General features: G+C 40.0%; 1 protein-coding gene across 1 annotated transcript; it reads right to left on the bottom strand.

Moving 5' to 3' along the window:
• Window positions 1-5,367: 5,367 nt before the first annotated feature.
• On the bottom strand, window positions 5,368-6,555 carry LOC127785607 (BTB/POZ and MATH domain-containing protein 3-like). The gene has a single exon (XM_052313003.1). The coding sequence runs from the start codon at window positions 6,553-6,555 to the stop codon at window positions 5,368-5,370; it is 1,188 nt and encodes a 395-aa protein (XP_052168963.1).
• Between the last annotated feature and the right edge of the window lie 12,325 nt (window positions 6,556-18,880).

The raw sequence follows: 18,880 nt of genomic DNA, 5'->3' as shown, positions 1-18,880 counted from the left end.
AAATTAAGGCATGAGAAAAAAAGTTTCCTTGAGTTAATAAATAACTCAATACGGTAAGTCTGGTTTTTTATAGTTGTTGAATCAGACATAGTTAAAAATTAACTGACTTGTTTAATGTGAGCCGAAAAAAAGAATATTTGATTCATAAAAAAATAAAAAAACATAGACTTTAATTTTTGCAAAAACATAATGAAACAGAAGAGAAATAATAATTAAAAAAAATTAAGGCATGAGTAAAAAAAGATTCCTTTAGTTAATAAATAACTCAATATGCTAAGTCACGTTTATTATAGTTGTTGAATCACACATAGTAAAATTTAACTGACTAAACGTGGATATATATGGTAGGCTATGTAGCAGTAAAAATTTAACTCATGAATCAAAGTGGGTGGAGTCGGGAGGGGAGTGGGGTGGTGAGGAGTGGGTGGGTCAGGTCACTGTGACACCGGTGCCGTTTAATACGTAGCACCTTAAGATGCCATATAATAGTTATATATAGTTATATAATATATATTCATAATTAATTTGTCTTGGGTTAAAAATGTTACTACTTTTTTCTACAAACTTAATCAAACTTAAAGTAGTTTGACTTTGAACAAAGTCAAAACATCTTATAACCTAAAACGGAGGGAGTAGTATAAAGCCAATAAATAGCTTAGAAAAAGTTATCCAAGCTATACCGGTTAAGAAGATTTTTAGACAAATCTTAATTTTGAAGTGTAGCACGAATACTCCTGTTGATGGTATAAAGTATCCCAAGTGAACCCTAGATACATACCATGTATTTGTACGGGCTACCTTTCTAATTAGAACTGCAAATAAAGAAAAGTACAAGAGTAGTCAGTCGCACGGCTCACCGTGCACACGACGCAGCTTGTTATGCTGTTTTCAGGCCAGGAGAATTTTTGCCGGGGGTGGCTAATGCTGGATCGATCGCCGATCCCCATCCCCCCACTATACACTACTCTCCTCTCTTCCTCATCCCTTTTTCTCTTCCTACTACACCATAAATTTTAAAAAATTAAAAAAACAAAGTTAGAAAAATTTATATATAGAAATACTATATATATAAAATATTTGAATTTAAATTCAAATTTGAAACGGGTATACAAACTTTTGGCTTATAAACTTTGGGTCTATAAACTAATATTTGAATTCAAATTCAAATTTGAATCGGGTATGTAAATTTTTGACTTATAAACTTTGGGTCTATAAACTTTAGATGTATAGAAATACTATATATAAAAATATTTGAATTCAAATTTAAATTTGAATCGGATATAATTCAAATTCAAACTTGAATTGAATCGGGTATGTAAACTTTTGACTTATAAACTTTGTGTTCATAAACTTTAGATGTATAAACTTAGATGTATAGAAATACTACGTATAAAAAAATTTTGAATTCAAATTCAAATTTAAATTTGAATCGGATATAATTCAAAATCAAATTTGAATCGGGTATATAAACTTTTGACTTATAAACTTTAGGTCTATAAACTTTAGATGTATATAAATACTATATATAAAAAATATTTGAATTCAAATTCAAATTTGAATCGAATATATAAACTTTTGATTTATAAACTTTAAGTCTCAAAATTTTAGTTGTGTAAACTTGAGGTGTACAAACTTTAGGTGTATAAATTTAATAAAATAGAAAAGTAATACGATGCCAAAAATAATGTGGGGGAGAGGAGGCGACCTGATCGCTACCCGATCGCTAGGGCGATGGATCGCCCATTAGAAGTTTCGATTTTTGCCAGCCCGTTTACCTTTCCTGTTTTTGATAATATATGTGCACTTGGCTCATTTCTATCATATGGGCTTAGTCCGTTTACCGTCCTTTTTAAAGGTAAAACACATGTTTAATTTGGACCATTTTCTCCATTTTCATCACGTGAGCTTGGCCCGCTTTAATAAAAGTTTGTACTATACGTATACATATAAACTTTATATTTATTATTTACTTATAGGGGCTGAACTGAACGCATGTATACACTTTATATTTATTATTTACGTATAGGGGCTGAACTGACCGCGCACCTGCCCCCGCGCGCGGTCAGCTGCCCACCAGGAGTTTTGTTAATCGATAAGCTAATCATTAATCAATAATGTGCCTTGCTCCCTTGCAACTTGCCTGTTCTCTGCATGCCCCCGCACCCCGCCGTCCGTCGTCGCACCCACACTCTCCTTGCCTCTTGCTGCCTTGCATGTCGTTGCCACCCGAAGTACAGGTCATATATACTACCCCTCCATCCCATTTTGATCATCACCTAAACAAATAATACGAAGACCAAAGATAATGAAATATTCATCATTCTGTAATTAATTCTCATTGGGATAAAAACTAAGGTTCTACTCCCTCCATTCAAAATTGATCTATATATATTTTTTTAAGTTTATTTCTAAATGATCTACATATTTGTGTTCATTTATTAGGTCTATTCGTTATTTGTGCATTGTAGTAAATGAACATTGATGCATGCATCCATGCACACATGTATTTATAACCCACATGCAATATATTGATTTGCTATTAGCTATGAAATAGTGAGGATGGTGCATGCTATGAGTTTATTGCTAGAGTAAATATAGTATGAGAGGGTTATTAGTTTTTCTTGGTCTTGATGTACCTATGAAATATGTAGATCAATTTGGAATGAAGGGAGTACATCGCTTCGTGTTCCGTGGATTGCATCAAGTTTTAAATATTGCATGTATTTGAATCAATAAAAATTAATCTTGGTTGGTTGCATGCAATGATACTCATTTACTATTGGCACAAATAAGCAAAGATGCACTTGTTAGGATGATCATTTTGTGAACACCTTAAAAACCATATGTGATGATCAAACTGGGATAGAGTGAGTAGCATATTGTCCGTGCATTACAACAGGATTCCAATTGATGAAAATGATTATTAACCTGCTATTATCATGATTTTCTATATACATTTTCTCTCAAATTCTACATATATTTGTAATTAATATATGTGTCCTATGGTCTCACAATATCCTTTTTTTCTATTCACAAAAAGTAGAGATGGTGGTGGGTAGGGGTGAAAACGGTACAGAAACTTTCCGGATCCTGGACCTATTTTCGAAAACGAAATCTGTCGGTCGGAATTTTTTGGAAACAGAAACGAATTCGGAAATATTTTCTCGGAAACGGAATCGAAAATGAAGGGCAGTTTCCGTCGAAGCTCAGAATCGGTCGGAAACTTTCAAGAAATTTTCTCGGAATTTCTGGAAATTTTGTGACTGAAATACCCTGGATTCTTTTTTTAAGCACTGAATAGTGAATACCACGGTGTTTGGCTGTTATTTTTTAAAAAATATGTGTTATGCAAATCTGAAGTTACATAAGAATCTTTTTTTCATGCATTGGGATTTATCAAGAACGTTACTCTCTAAAATATAGATAATTTATTCTATAGATTGTGTTTTGTGATGTACTGTTGAGATTAACAATTGGACTTATATGATTGTGTTAATAGTGAAATTTGGTAAGCCCCAAAGTCATCATCGGCCTAGAGTCAGTATCGGCTTCAGAGTCTTGGAATCGGCCGATGGGAGTCGTCAAATCGTCAGCAGTTGTGTTCTTGATGGAGTCGGATCAATTAAAGAAAATTTATCCAGAAGAGTCCAAGTTCAAGGAGGATGCGGCATGGTAAGTGTATCTATTAATTAGGAATAGTTTGTTAGTTCCTTTTATCTTTAGGAAAGTGTGTTTAGTGTCCTATAAGGACTATTATCTACCCATGAGTATAAATATGTACACTCAGGGTCATTGTAATATAATCTCTCGATCAATACAACTACTCTTGGCGCATCGCCACCCTCTTTCCCGAGGTTTTACTTATCAACCGGCGGAATTTGGCACCTGACGCGGGGCTGCATCGGTTCAGTTCGATCTTCGGCGAAGGGGTAAGTCCTACGTTCCGTCGGCCCTGGTTAATCTATCGGTTACGTTGGTGTTGTTCAAGGCTGCATTGCTTCGATCTCTTGGATCGCTCAGGTTTGGTCGATATATTTACCTACCTGATATCTCAATTCTATTCCTAATTGCATTGTGTTTAGAGACGCATCGGTTTAGTTGAGACTGTCTCGGTTAGGTCTGATCTTCCCTCTTAGCCGATATATCTCTACAATCACAATGCTGTTATAGATAGATTTGTTATGTCCATCACATTAGACAGATCTATCGGTTCATCGAGTATTAGATTATCACATACAATCTCGTACTGCATCGGTTAGGTTCAACCTACTAGATAGTTGGTGATAATATAAATCTTGTTAAGCCGATAGGTTCATGCTAGTGTTTTATCGGGATGATAGCCGATAAGTTATCTGGACGTTGCATCGGCTTATATTAGCCGATGACAACAAAGGTTTCATTGATTTATCTAATCTTGTGGATTTTATAACATCGGACCTCCAGCCGATGTATGCTTTAACCTTCGGATAGATACTTGTTCTATTATATCATGTTGTTAGCCGATTGGTTTCTACTGGATTATATTATTGTTATATTTATTATCATCAGCCGATTGTCTTTATATCATTATCTACATTGGACATATAGTCGATTGCTCAAAACCTTATCGACATCGGCAGGTATCGGCATCGCCTAGCATCGGCTATCAGCTGGAACTACTCCATCGGCTTATCAGCCGATCAGCTGTTTGATCTACTGTTTACATATCTTGTCAGTTGTAGGATCAAATTGACTGGCACGCCCGCACCTCACCAAGATTTGGACCTGCACTGGAGCTAAGCAGATCTCCCAGGCCAGTGTGTGTTTTTCGCATCAACAGATTGTGTTTTATGATGAATTGTCAACCGTTGAGACTTGAGAATTGGATTTATCAGTTTGTGGGGTTTTTGTATTCCGATAAATTTTCGTTACCGTATTCGCGCCGATTCGTTTTCGCTCCATTTTCGGTTTCGATAATATTCGATTCTGTTTTCGTATCCGGAGTTTACAATTCCGATTCCAAAAAAAATATAAAAAGGAAAACGATAAAGATGGTTTACATCTGTTACCGTACCGTTTTTATCCCTAGTGGTGGGGTAGTTGACATGTGGTTCCCATGGCCTCACATGTCATTTCTTCACCTCGAAACGGTAAAGAGTTGGTGGTGAGAACGGTGGCAGATTCACCACCAACTATCATCACTACTTTGTTTTTAAAGGAGTATAGATATAGATATATTTACAATGGAGGATTTAAAGTTGATATATAATTAAGTTTAAGAAGCACATGCAGGTAGCTCGTGAGTACGGGAGACAAAAACTGATTTGAACATATAATATTGAAAATCTTTAGCTAAAGTACTTCTAGATACCTCAATTTGTCATTTTGTCAATTTGTCATGACCGAATTAATTCTGATTTCTACGCTGTTGATTTGGCCTTCTTGGTTTTCTGATAGGAAAATTGCTCTCTCCAATTGACGAGCAACGATGTTGAAACTTATGTCCTCCAAAACATCAGGGCAGCTTTGGATCAAATACTGAAAGTCACTTGTATTTACAATCGCGGACAATATTGCTGAGGAGTTAAGGAACTCAAAGCATGCCTCCTTGAGACCATAGCAATAGTGCTTCTCAGCTAGCACCAAGATGGTTGCCACGGAGTAGGCATCAATATGGTTACTTAATATTTCTACACAGATCATCTTCAGCCTATGCAAGCCATACTTATCCGCTGCAACAAGTAGATGTTGAGCCATTGCGGTCTCATCTTCTTGATCCATCTCCGGCAACATGTCTGTGTAGATAAACTTAAGTAAAGCCCTGAATACTTGTGCCTCCATATCAAATATATGTATCTTGTTTACAGTAGTACCCTCCTTCATCGGCCCAAAAAGCTCCACCATGAAGACAGGTGATCGTGCTGCGAGCACCAATCGATGCGCGGTGAAGGTCTCGCCGCCAACTAGGAACTCAACATCGGTGGCGTACCGTTCTTCACTCGAGAGAAGATCGCCATAATGCAGGTGCATGTCCGATGGTGGCACGGTGATGGATGACGGTACTGCTTCCTTGGTGACAACCACATGGACCCCAATGGCAAAGCAATCGTCCTTGAGATGTCCAGATCGCTCTAAGTCGTCTCTTCTGATGAAGCTGTTATACCCCAGGGCCTCAGGTAGAGTGCCTTGAAGAGAGAATTTAAGCAGTGGGGTTGTGAGGGTGTGAGATGGCACCGGGTTCCTCTGTTGGTCGAGCAAGCTGAACGTAACCTGTGCCGACACTACGTCGGTGACGGTGTCCTGGAGAACGAGGTAGATGGAGATGAAGTCCTTGCTTTCCTCAGTGCACCCGATTGGGTAGTAGCGGATGCACCAGGTGTGTCCTCCGGCGCTGAACGGAGAGGAAAGGAGCAAGTGCTGGCTAGGGTCGACGTTGGATTTCAAGGTGTCGGAGTAGCCATGAATCGTGAGCACATGGAGGGTTCGCGCCGCGATGATGGTGGAGGCTGACCGTGACGGCGGGGTGCCGCCGCAGTCACCGTCGACGACGTAGGGCGTGGGGGTCGCTGTCGACATGCCTTCCGCGGGACACGTACTCGTCACCTGTTTAATTTATGGCCGTTGTGCGTAGAAGATTTGAGTCCGAACAAATTGTACACATGTGTTCTTATACGAAAAAAGAAGCTGCCCTATTCAGCTAAGACACGGAGAGATCGTTAAGTACGTGTTGATATCTGACTCTCCAATTGCTTGCTTATAAATTCGTGATGAAGAGAATGAAAGGATTCCGGGCGATTTTTGATTTGCAGCTTAATTCTCGAATTGGTTTAGTATTTTGAATGGACGTGACTACACAGCTAGTGTCTAAACCAGCTATCACTCTATCTATAAGAGACACTATCTATCTATACTTCAAATAAAATTTTCTCTTAAACTACTCATCCGATTTACGATCCGATTACACCGTTGTGTTCGTAACAATTAAATCTTTATAACAAGATCTCACATGTTTATATTTTGATGAAAAATTATAAATTACTTTATAATATATCTAAATTACTTTTAGATTTCACTAAATTACTTCTTCGATATATAAAAAGCTTAAAAGTAATTTACATATATTATAGAATTATTATAGAAGTCACTTATAACAAAGGAAAGTAACTTTAATGCATATCTTTTTTCATTGGACGTGACTGCTGGTTTGTACTCCAATAGTATATATCTTTTTAATCTCTTTAATAACTTATATCTTTTAAATCACATATTGTTTTTAAGATCTATTTGCATCATTGTACTCCACTCAAAATATGTGACAAAATGATATTCATATTGAATATATTCTCATTTTATTAATTTAAAAGTAATTTATTACATGTTAGAAAGTAACTTACATGTTATCAGGAAGTAACTATTACATCTTATACATGGTTAATTCTTATTATTTATTCCATTAGTGTTATTTACAATCCATCAAAGGTTTTATCTTCTTTTCTCATTCCACATGAAAAACAAAAATGAAAGGAAAAAAAATCGGTGATTAAACAGATGTATAGAGAGTTACTTCCAATTAACATTGAAGTTACTTTTAAAAATTGTTAAACTTACATGTGTTGATCTGTGCTGATTAAATTTAATATCTAGATAAAGTATATTTTTATCCCTACAATCAATTTACTTCTAATGTCGTAACAAAATTACTTCCGTTTTGTTTTAAGATACTTTTATAATATATGTAAATTATTTTTAGACTTTATTGAATTTACTTTTATATGTCTAAGAAGTAACTTAGTCAAATCTAAAAGTAACTTTTATATATATAATATATGATAAAAGTAACTTACGTATATGTTGACGAAAAAATCGAACACACCGGCCTGGGAGATCTGCTTAGCTCCAGTGTAGGTCCAAAGATTGATGAGATGCGGGCGTGCCAGTCAATTTGATCCTACAACTGACAAGATATGCAAATAGTAGATCAAACAGCCGATCGGCTGACAAGCCGATGAAGTAGTTCCAGCCGATAGCCGATAATAGCCGATGCCGATACCAGCCGATAGCGATATGGTTTAAGCAATCGGCTATATGTCCAATGTAGATAGTGATATAAAGGCAATCGGCTGATGATGAGGTAATAAAATAACAATATAATTCAATATAAACCAATCGGCAAATAATGATATGATAAATAAGCATCGATCCGAAGGTTAAAGCATACATCGGCTGGAGGTCCGATGTCATAAAATCCACAAGATTAGATTAAACAGTGAAACCTTTGTTGCAATCGGCTAAATCCAATTTATATGTATATGTAATCCTTATAAGCCGATGCAACGTCCAAATAACTTATCGGCTAGCGCCCCGATAAAACATTAGCATGAACCTATCGGCATAACAAGACTTATATTATCAACAACAATCTAGTAGATCGAACCTAACCGATGCAGCACGATATTGTATATGATAATCTAATACTCGATGAGCCGATAGATCTGTCTAATGTGATGGATATAACAAATCTATTTATAACAGCATTGTGATTGTAGAGATATATCGGCTAAGATAGGAGATCAGACCTAACCGAGACAGTCCCAACTAAATCGACGTGTCTCTAAACACAATGCAACTAGAGATAGAATTGAGATCTCAGGTAGGCAAATATATCAACCAAACCAGAGCGATCCAAGAGATCGAATCGATGCAGCCTTGAACAACACCAACGTAGCCGACAGATTCACCAGGGCCCGATAGAACGTAGGACTTACCCCTTCGCTGGAGATCGAAAGCTGATGCAGCCCCGCGTCAGGTGCCCAAATTCCGCCGGAAGATAAGTAAAAACCTTAGGGAAGAGGGTGGCGATGCGCCGAGAGTATTATTGATCGATAGATTGATAGATTACAATGACCCCGAGTGTACATATTTATACCCATAGGGAGATACTAGTCCTTGTTAGACAAGAAAGAAACTAAAAAGGAAAAGATAAAGTCCTTATCGGACACTAAACACACTTTCCTAAAGATAAAAGGAAACTAACAAACTATGCCTAATTAATAGATAAACTGTCATATCGCATCCTTCTTGAACTCTGACTCTTCTATATAAGTTTCCTTTGATTGATCCGACTCCACCAAGAACACGACATCGTGGCGACTTGACTCCCATCGGCTGATTCTAGAACTTTGAACCCGATACTGACTCTAAGCCGATGGTAACTTTGGGCTTACCAAATTTCACTATTAACAGTATATAATAAAAGTAATTTACAAATATAAATATTTTTTCATCGTAATATAATCATGTAAGATCTTGTTGTGAAGATTTAATTGTAACGAACGCAATGGTGTAATCGGATTGTAGATCGGATAAGTAATTTGAGAGAAAACTTTATAAGAAGGAACAAAAAGACATGCATGTCTAAGAGAAAAAATAGCATGCATGTCAGCACGTGTAGCAGCATTTCTTCTCACAATTGTTCCGTCGCTGGTTAACACTAAACCGAGAGGCTTCTCGGTTTAGATTTTGCCTTGTTGGATTAGTAGAGAAACAAACGAATCGAAATGGCAAAATCTAAACCGACAAGCCTCTCGGTTTAGTGTTAACCAGCGACGAAACAATTGTGAGAAGAAGTGCTGCTACACGTGCTGATGTGCATGCTGTTTTTCCTCTTAGACATGCACGTCTTTTTCTTCCTTCTTATAAAGTTTTCTCTTAAATTACTTATCCGATCTACAATCCAATTACATCATTGTGTTTGTTACAATTAAATCTTCACAACAAGATCTTACGTGATTATATTACGATGAAAAAATATTTACATTTGTAAATTATTTTTATTATATACGTGTCAGGATTATGGATACCAGATACCTAATAGTAGTTGACTAAATCTCGGCAGCACCCACCACATACCATGTCTTATACGGAAACTGACTTCGGATATGGAGGGAGTTCCAGATAAGGAAAGACAACCAGAGTTCTACATAGAAACGACAAGGACTACTCAGATTGTATCCATATTGGTTTCCCTAGTTTTACTTGGACAAGAGGACACCTATGGGTATAAATACAAGGCCCCCTAGGAGGAGAGGGGAGAGGACACAACCAACACAATCAACACCGACCACAATCTACGGAACAATAGAAGCCACAACGTACAAGCCTACATACGCCAAGACAAGACGCCGGATATCGACATCAGAGATATACCTGGATCGACCCTATCCGGTACCTTCAGAGGCCGGCCGTAGGGATCCAGCGCTGTCTCTGATCTCACCGGGCACGAGCTCGAGGAGGAAGGCTACCCTGTTGATGACTACGAGTCAGATCTTCAGACCGTCATGTCGACAACAGTTAGATAGGCTACCCCAAATATTGTACTGGTGTGATTATGGTGAATAAAGAGCAACATCGGCTTTGGCCAACAAGATGTAGGGTTATTACCATCCGAGGGGCCCGAACCTGTATAAAAATCCCTGTCTCCATCTCTTTTACCTCAGTCTCGCGTATATCCTAGCACCAACGATCCCCATACTGTCCAAATACTGTAGTCGAGACATCAAACGTCGACAATGGCGCGCCAGGTAGGGGGATTTTGGTGCTTCAGAATTTCGACGAGATGGGTTCAAAAGATGGATTCTCCAACAACAAGCTACTCGACGACTTCGGCTGTGGAGATCTAACCCGACCGAAGTATATCTTCCGACGAGATCGGAACCATCATCATCAACAATTCAATCTACTTCATCAATCGGAGTATCTGCTCTGACCGTGGAGGCGACGTCACAAATCGATCCAGCATCGAGCAGGAGGATACGGAGCAACCATCGACGGGCATCCTGACGAGTTCAAATCGAAGACGGCATCTCCTCCAAATCCAACATTAAAAACACACGTGCCATGTCTGGCTAGTTCGGATACGTGTACAACAGTGAGATGAAGGGAGATCAACGTGCCATGTCTGGCTAAAGAGTACAAAAGCCAAGACCGATGCTACTCATATACAGGCGCTTGATTAAGGAGTTGATTAATGGCTTTGATTAGTCACATAACCGTCCAAGGACATCTCGACGTGACACACAGGTCATTCAAGGTAATTAGTAGATTAATTAATTTAATTGATCTACTAATTTCGTAGATATATCCGGCATATATCTACAAAGGTACGCAATATTTTATATATAATTTATCGTACCTATTCAGATGATATAGCATTGTCAGATCAATAATTTATTATGTTTACCTACAGCATGTTTTCTGTACAATATCTATTGCGCGAATGTCCCCGATGTTAAATCGACTACGATCTAACGTTGGGGGCTCACTCTGTTTTCTTCCATATAAATCATGCTTGCTTATGGTTTACATAACGCCTGATATTTACATCTGCTCGTCATGTCCTAATAATGATAGAAGATCCATGCAGTTTTTTGAGTAAATACTCGATATTCTCTGCTATATGTCTTGCCTTCTAAAAAATATTTTTCAGGAACAATTGAACATTCGAGTAGGTTGTGGTCGAGTACACCGCATTATCGAGAACGATCTCGATAAATGCAGAGTCGTCGCGCCCAACCTACCAACAAAGACCGACGACCTATCTCATAGCACCAGCCATGGCTGGACTACTCGAAAAAAGGTTGTTAACGGATAATTCCTCGTGAACGTCGTCGGCTTGATCACCTGACATGATTGCGAACGGACATCCGGATATGCTACAAATTGGGTGTGTGAGTCATGCTGGCCACATGATGTGCACATATAATAAACCAACTCTAGCACTCCCATTGGTGTTTCGAGAGATAATTCAACTCGTTGGTTCCCGAACCAGTCGACAGCAGCAATCTCTCGCACCGCAACTTCCATTGGTGTTTCGAGAGATAATTCAACTCGCTGGTTTCCGAACCAGTCGACAGCAGCAATCTCTCGCACCGCAACTCCCATTGGTGTCCGAGAGATAATTCAACACGTTCGCTGGTCCTCAAACCAGTACGTAGCAATCTCTCACACCGCAACTCCCATTGGTGTTTCGAGAGATAATTCAACTCGCTGGTTCCCGAACCAGTCGACAGCAGCAATCTCTCGCACCGCAACTTCCATTGGCGTTCGAGAGATAATTCTATTCGCTCACTGGTTCTCAAACCAGTAAATTGTAGCAATCTCTCGCGCCTTAACTTCAGATGGTCGAGGTACGACTACGACTGGTCTTCGACCGGCAGCAGAGTAGCGGTCCTCGCACCACGACTTCAGATGACTTCAGATGGTCGAGGTACGACTATGACTGGTCTTCGACCGGCAGCAGAGTAGCGGTCCTCGCACCACGACTTCAGACGACTTCAGATGGTCGAGGTACGACTACGACTGGTCTTCGACCGGTAGCAGAGTAGCGGTCCTCGCACCACGACTTCAGACGACTTCAAATGATCGAGAGACACCTACTCACTGGTTCTCAACCAGTCAATCATAGCGATCTCTCGTATAATTACTCCAAGTGATCGAGTTACGACTACTACCTTATCCTCGACCAGAGGTGTAGCGATTCTCCCATTACCCCTGCTTCAACGAAGTTGATATCAGGTACACAAGATCGCCAAGTGTTTTACCCAGAGATCCCTTACACAGATGACACCTAGCGTTGAAACCTATCCTCATGTCCCTTTATGCCGTCTTGACAAGGCCTCTGAGGAACCTAAGGGAACTTCGGCTGGGGACGCCCAGAGCGGATAAGGCCTTGTCGGATCCTGTAGAGACAAAAGACCATGTAAGATCTGGTTGTGTAAGAGTTCTCGCCGTGCGTATTAACCAAGCCGTGTAACCGGAAATTGAGTTTTCCAACTTCATGGCTGGGGGCTAGGATCAGTGCTTGTTCAACCGAGGCAGGTCGAAGGTCCAAGAGCCTTATCCTCCGAGAACGATTCTCCGACGACAAGGCTGGGGGCTAGGGAGAGTGTATAACTCTACAAACTGACTGATCGGAGTCGGTAAAAGAGAATACGCTCATACACAAAACATTGGTCTGCAAATTTAATTTATCTTCAATTTTTCCATACATGTCACCCTTCGAGCATTCGCTCGGGGGCTATTTCTATCTAATATTCTTTTCTGAGTATTGATTTCAGGAAAATTCTAGTCGACATTAACGAAGGCTCCATGTCTTTATGGTTCTACACCAAGATCGACTAAGGCGAGTACGACAAATGTTGACAAGGCTCCGTCGCAGATTCTGCGCCTTCTCGATCACTCGAGAATGGTTGGTGGATCTCGACAAGGAATACGGAATGAAGAGATGGTGTACCCGCCGAGATAAAATTTCTTGACTTCAATCCAAATTCTCGATTACAGCAAGACGGGAGACTTAGTCGTATGCTCTGTACTTTCTTGGTGGACGTCGAAGATTGACTCAGACAAACCCTTTAGGTGCCCGCACGAGACTGATAAAGGAAGTGTAACATTAACTCTAAACTCACCGAGAACGGTCACATGAGCTCGATAACAGTTACTCCAAGGTCTGCGCGCGGTTGAGAATATGAATTCGTTCATTTGCATTGAAGTCAGGAGCTACTGTCAGGATTATGGATACCACATACCTAATAGTAGTTGACTAAATCTCGGCAGGACCCACCACATACCATGTCTTATACAGAAATTGACTTCGGATATGGAGGGAGTTCCGGATAAGGAAAGACAACCAGAGTTCTACATGGAAACGACAAGGACTACTCAGATTGTATCCATATTGGTTTCCCTAGTTCTACTTGGACAAGGGGACACCTATAGGTATAAATACAAGGCCCCCTAGGAGGAGAGGGGGAGGACACAACCAACACAATCAACACTGACCACAATCTACGGAACAATAGAAGCCACAACGTACAAGCCTACATACGCCAAGACAAGACGCTGGATATCGACATCAGAGATATACCTAGATCGACCCTATCCGGTACCTTCAGAGGCCAGCCGTAGCGATCTAGCGCTGTCTCTGATCTCGCCAGGCACGAGCTCGAGGAGGAAGGCTACCCTGTTGTCGACTACGAGTCAGATCTTCAGACCGCCATGTCGACAACAGTTAGATAGGCTACCCCAAATATTGTACTGGTGTGATTATGGTGAATAAAGAGCAACATCGGCTTCGGCCAATAGGATGTAGGGTTATTACCTTTCGAGGGGCCCGAACCTGTATAAAAATCCTCGTCCCCATCTCTTTTCCCTCAGTCTCGCGTATATCCTAGAACCAACGATCCCTATACTGTCCAAATACCGTAGTCGAGACATCAAACGTCGACAATACGCAAGTTACTTTTATCATATATATATATAAGTTACTTCTAGATTTGACTAAGTTACTTCTTAGACATATAAAAGTAAATTCAATAAGGTCTAAAAATAATTTACATATATTATAAAAGTATCTTAAAATAAAACGGAAGTAACTTTGTTACGACATTAGAAGTAAATTCGTTGTAGGGATAAAAATATACTTTATCTAGATATTAAATTTAATCAATACAGATCAACACACGTAAGTTTAACAATTTTTAAAAGTAACTTCAATGTTAATTGGAAGTAACTCTCTATACATCTGTTTAATCACCGATTGTTTTTTTTCCTTTCATTTTTGTTTTTCATGTGGAATGAGAAAAGAAGATAAAACCTTTGATGGATTGTAAATAACACTGATGGAATAAATAATAAGAATTAACCATGTATAAGATGTAATAGTTACTTCCTGATAACATGGAATTTACTTTCTAACATGTAATAAATTACTTTTAAATTAATAAAATGAGAATATATTCAATATGAATATCATTTTGTCACATATTTTGAGTGGAGTACAATGATGCAAATAGATCTTATAAACAATATGTGATTTAGAAGATATAAGTTATTAAAGAGATATACTATTGGAGTACAAACCGGCAGTCACGTCCAATGAAAAAAGACATCATTAAATTTACTTTCTTTTTGTTATAAGTTACTTCTATAATAATTCTATAATATATGTAAATTACTTTTAAGCTTTATTGAATTTACTTTTATATATCGAAGAAGTAATTTAGTGAAATCTAAAAGTAATTTCGATATATTATAAAGTAATTTATAATTTTTCATCAAAATATAAACATGTGAGATCTTGTTATAAAGATTTAATTGTTACGAACACAACGGTGTAATCGGATGAGTAGTTTAAGAGAAAATTTTATTTGAAGTATAGATAGATAGGGTCTCTTATAAATAGAGTGGTAACCAGCTACCACTAGTTGTGTAGTCATGTCCATTCAACAAACGTGTGCGAAAAGGGCTCGTCCACACTCATTGGCCATCGTCCATTTATACTATTAGAAAGTTTGTCCCTGTCCCCAAATGACAAATGGAAAGTTTACTGACAGTAATTTTTTTTTCTAATTCGAATATTTATATGTGCGAGCTGTTGCTGCTGCTTATACCTCCTATTAGATTCTTTTCAAAATGTATGACGCACTCTTGAATTTTCGCACAACGTTTAATTATTCGTCTTATTCAAAATTTTAATATAAATATATAAAAATATAAGGTGATAAAACAAGTCACAACAAAATAAATGATATTTATACCACTTATTTTAATAAGATGAATGGTCAAATGTTATAAAAAGAATCAATAGAGTCATACATTGTAAAATAGGGAAAATTTTGCTACATGACATCTTTTAGCTGTAGACACCACGCGAAGTGACATTTAGGGGAATACACTCTCAAAAGTTAGATATTTGCTGGTAGACACTATATCCATTAAAATAATAATTTTCGGTTTAAGAGGAAAGAGAAATCGAGTGAAAGTTTAAATGCCCTTGGACCCACATATCAGATTTGCTTTTTATCAAGCACATGGGCCCGCATGTGCCTCTAGCATTGTTTTCCCCTTCTTCCTCTGCTCGCAGGAGGCAAGCTTGATGGCAGCCGGCCGAGGGCGGCGGCGGCAAGGCGCGCGGGCAGCATCTGCTCACTAACCCACGCGTCCTCGGCCGGTAGGGGAGCAGATGGGCGGGGAGCCCGAGCACGCCAGTGAGGCGACGCAGGAGACATGCCGACGAGAGTCGATGAGTCCCTCCATCCCTGGCGAGGTCAGCAGAGGCGAAAGGGGCACCAGGCAGCGAGGTTCATGAGGGAAGAGCCGGCTGGCGGCGCGGTCATAGGAGAGACCATCAGTGACGAAGCCGGTGTTGACGAGGTCCGCAAGGAAGGCGGCGGATCCAGGTGGAGACGGCGGGAAAGAGGCGAGCAGCACCGCACGGAGGTGGTGGTCATTGCCGACACGGTTGGAGGTGCGGGTCCACTGCGATGCCATGGGGTTGGGGAGCAGGGCGGAGAAGAGCCGGGCATGAGGGCACGGGGTTTGCAGGTCGTAGGCAGAGACGGAGCCGCGTGCTGTGCAGCCGTGCCACCACCGTGCCGGCCGCTGCTCCGTTTTCGTGTGGCCGCTGCTCCACCTTCGTGCCGGCCGCCACTCCTGCACACGTGCGCTACTGCGCCGCGCGCCGCCCTGTGCCGCATCACCGTCCGCCTGCATACGTTGCACGGCCACCGCGAGCCGCGCCGTTATTGTGTTCATTGAGCTGCACTCAGCCTGTCGAGGGAGAGAGAAAGAGATAAGGAAGAAGATAGGAAGAGAAAGGGAAAGAAGAGGCAATTTGGTCTAAGTCATGTAAAAAAGTGAGGGCAGTATCGTCTAGTTAGCAAAAAATATTAATTTAATGGTACGGTGTCCCCCAGCAAATAACCATATTTTCAAAGTGTGTTTCTCCAAAAGTGACTCCATGCGATGTGTTACAGCTAAAACCACGAAATCACGACGTCCTGTGGCAAAATTTCCCTTTAAAATGGAGGGGGTATTTCGCAAGTAGATGAGCATATCGGCAAGTAGTCAACGTGTCTTGCAGATGCGGTAGCCGTTTGAACAAAGCGGCTGGGCGGGGAACGATACTGGTTGGGGGCAAGCATCGACAATTGATTGCAGATGCAATCACTACTTGCCTCTTCTCGCCTACTTGTCATGACAGTAATCTCACCGATCGCGTTGTGGAATCAGCCAATTAGGAATGACGTGGCATCGACGTCACTATTTGCTACTCCCTCTATCCTAAAACATTCGACGCCGTTGACTTTTTTAAAAATATTTGACCGTTCGTCTTATTTAAAAAATTTAAGTAATTATTAATTCTTTTATTATCATTTGATTTATTCTTAAATATACTTTTATGTATACATATAGTTTTACACATTTCACAAAAGTTTTTGAATAAGACGAACGGTCAAACATGTTTAAAAAGATCAACGGCGTCAAACGGAAGGAGGGAGTACTATGGCATGGGGGATAGGCTGGATTTTTCACATTTTGGTCCTTTTGAAAAACTTATTTCGCAAATAGACCCCTGAAAAAACTTATCCCAGAAATGGTCCTTTTGGGGCACCAGAGTGGCTGGCGCCGTCATCCAACGGGACGGCGCCAGCCTCTTTGGCGCCGTCCTCCTGCCACCGTGGCGCACGCGAACCGACGTGGCAGGAGGAGGGCGCCAGCATGGCGCCGCCCCAGGGAGGAGGGCGCCAGTATGGCTGGCGCCGCCGCCTCCATTCCTGTTTCTCTGTATGGAGTTGCAACGGTGTCATTTTTATTTTATTTTTTCGGATGTTTTTTCAACTCAGGATCACGATACAACCAACCACAAAAAAAATTTAAACTCGAACTACCACTTAGCTAAGTCTGAAAATATTTACCATACCACTTAGTCTACTTTGCACCTTCACTAAAATTAGACCATAACTCCTTTAGTAAAACCCTTTGATCAGCGTGTTAAACATAATGCACTCTACCACTATATGAAATTACTTAATCTAATTCAAAATATAACCACATGAAATGACATATATAAGTTAAACAGTACATAGACATGCAATTTTTTATTTTTATTTCATTTTTTTGATATTTTTTTCACACTTAGGAGAACATAGGAACCAACCGTATAAAAAATAAACTCAAACGGACAAAATATGTGACATGTAGAATTTTCCAAAACTCTACCGAAACGGACAAAATATGTCATCTATTAAAATAGGCGTAACTTTCTCATACGGACTCGGAATCAGGCAAATAATATATGCACGGATATCTACAGAAAAAGTTACACCCGATTCTCCCCTACTTCGCCAGGTTTGGTGATACTAAAACCTACAAATTCCGCTTGCAAGATTGTGTTTTCGAGGAGAGAAGTTTTTCGGTAGAGCTTTGGAAAATTCCACATGCCACATATTTCGTCCGTTTGAGTTTATTTTTTACATGGTTGGTTCCTGTGAGTTCCTAAGTGTGAAAAAAATATCAAAAAAATAAAATAAAAATAAAAAAGTTGCACATCTCTCTCCTCTGCACTAGTTCGGAGAGAGAGGAGAGGAGAGGAAAAATTCTACATGTCACATATTACGTCCATTTGAGTTCAATTTTTCTATGGTTGGTTCTTGTGTGTCCCTAAGCGTGAAAAAAAAATCAAACAAATAAAACAAAAATAAAAAATTTCGGGGGGGGAGGGGCGCCAGCTACTCTGGCGCACTCCCCCTAGCCACCTCAGCATCGCCCCGCCACGTCAGCAGGGGGACGGCGCCACAGTGGCTGGCGCCGTCGTTCACTCTGGCGCCCCAAAAAGGACCATTTTTGGGATAAGTTTTTTTAGGAGTCTATTTACAAAATAAGTTTTTCAAAAGGACCAAAATGTGAAAAATCCAGGGGGGATAGGTGGGAGCCCCTACGAGTTGGGGGGCCAGTGCGGCTGCATTGCTCAGCCCTATCAGGGCCGGCCCTATTTGAATAAGCACCACAAGTTAAACTTTTCTAGGAAGTGGTTTCTACAAGCATCACGAATGCATGGAAATTA

This window comes from Oryza glaberrima, chromosome 10 (assembly GCF_000147395.1).
Source record: "Oryza glaberrima chromosome 10, OglaRS2, whole genome shotgun sequence".
Taxonomy (NCBI): domain Eukaryota; kingdom Viridiplantae; phylum Streptophyta; class Magnoliopsida; order Poales; family Poaceae; genus Oryza; species Oryza glaberrima.
Note: the sequence above shows the minus strand (reverse complement) of the source record. Positions and strands in the feature narration are given on the sequence as shown.

What these genes read in the sequence shown, in the direction of transcription:
- LOC127785607 (XM_052313003.1), bottom strand. Translation starts at nt 6,555, where the DNA reads ATGTCGACAGCGACCCCCACGCCCTACGTCGTCGACGGTGACTGCGGC.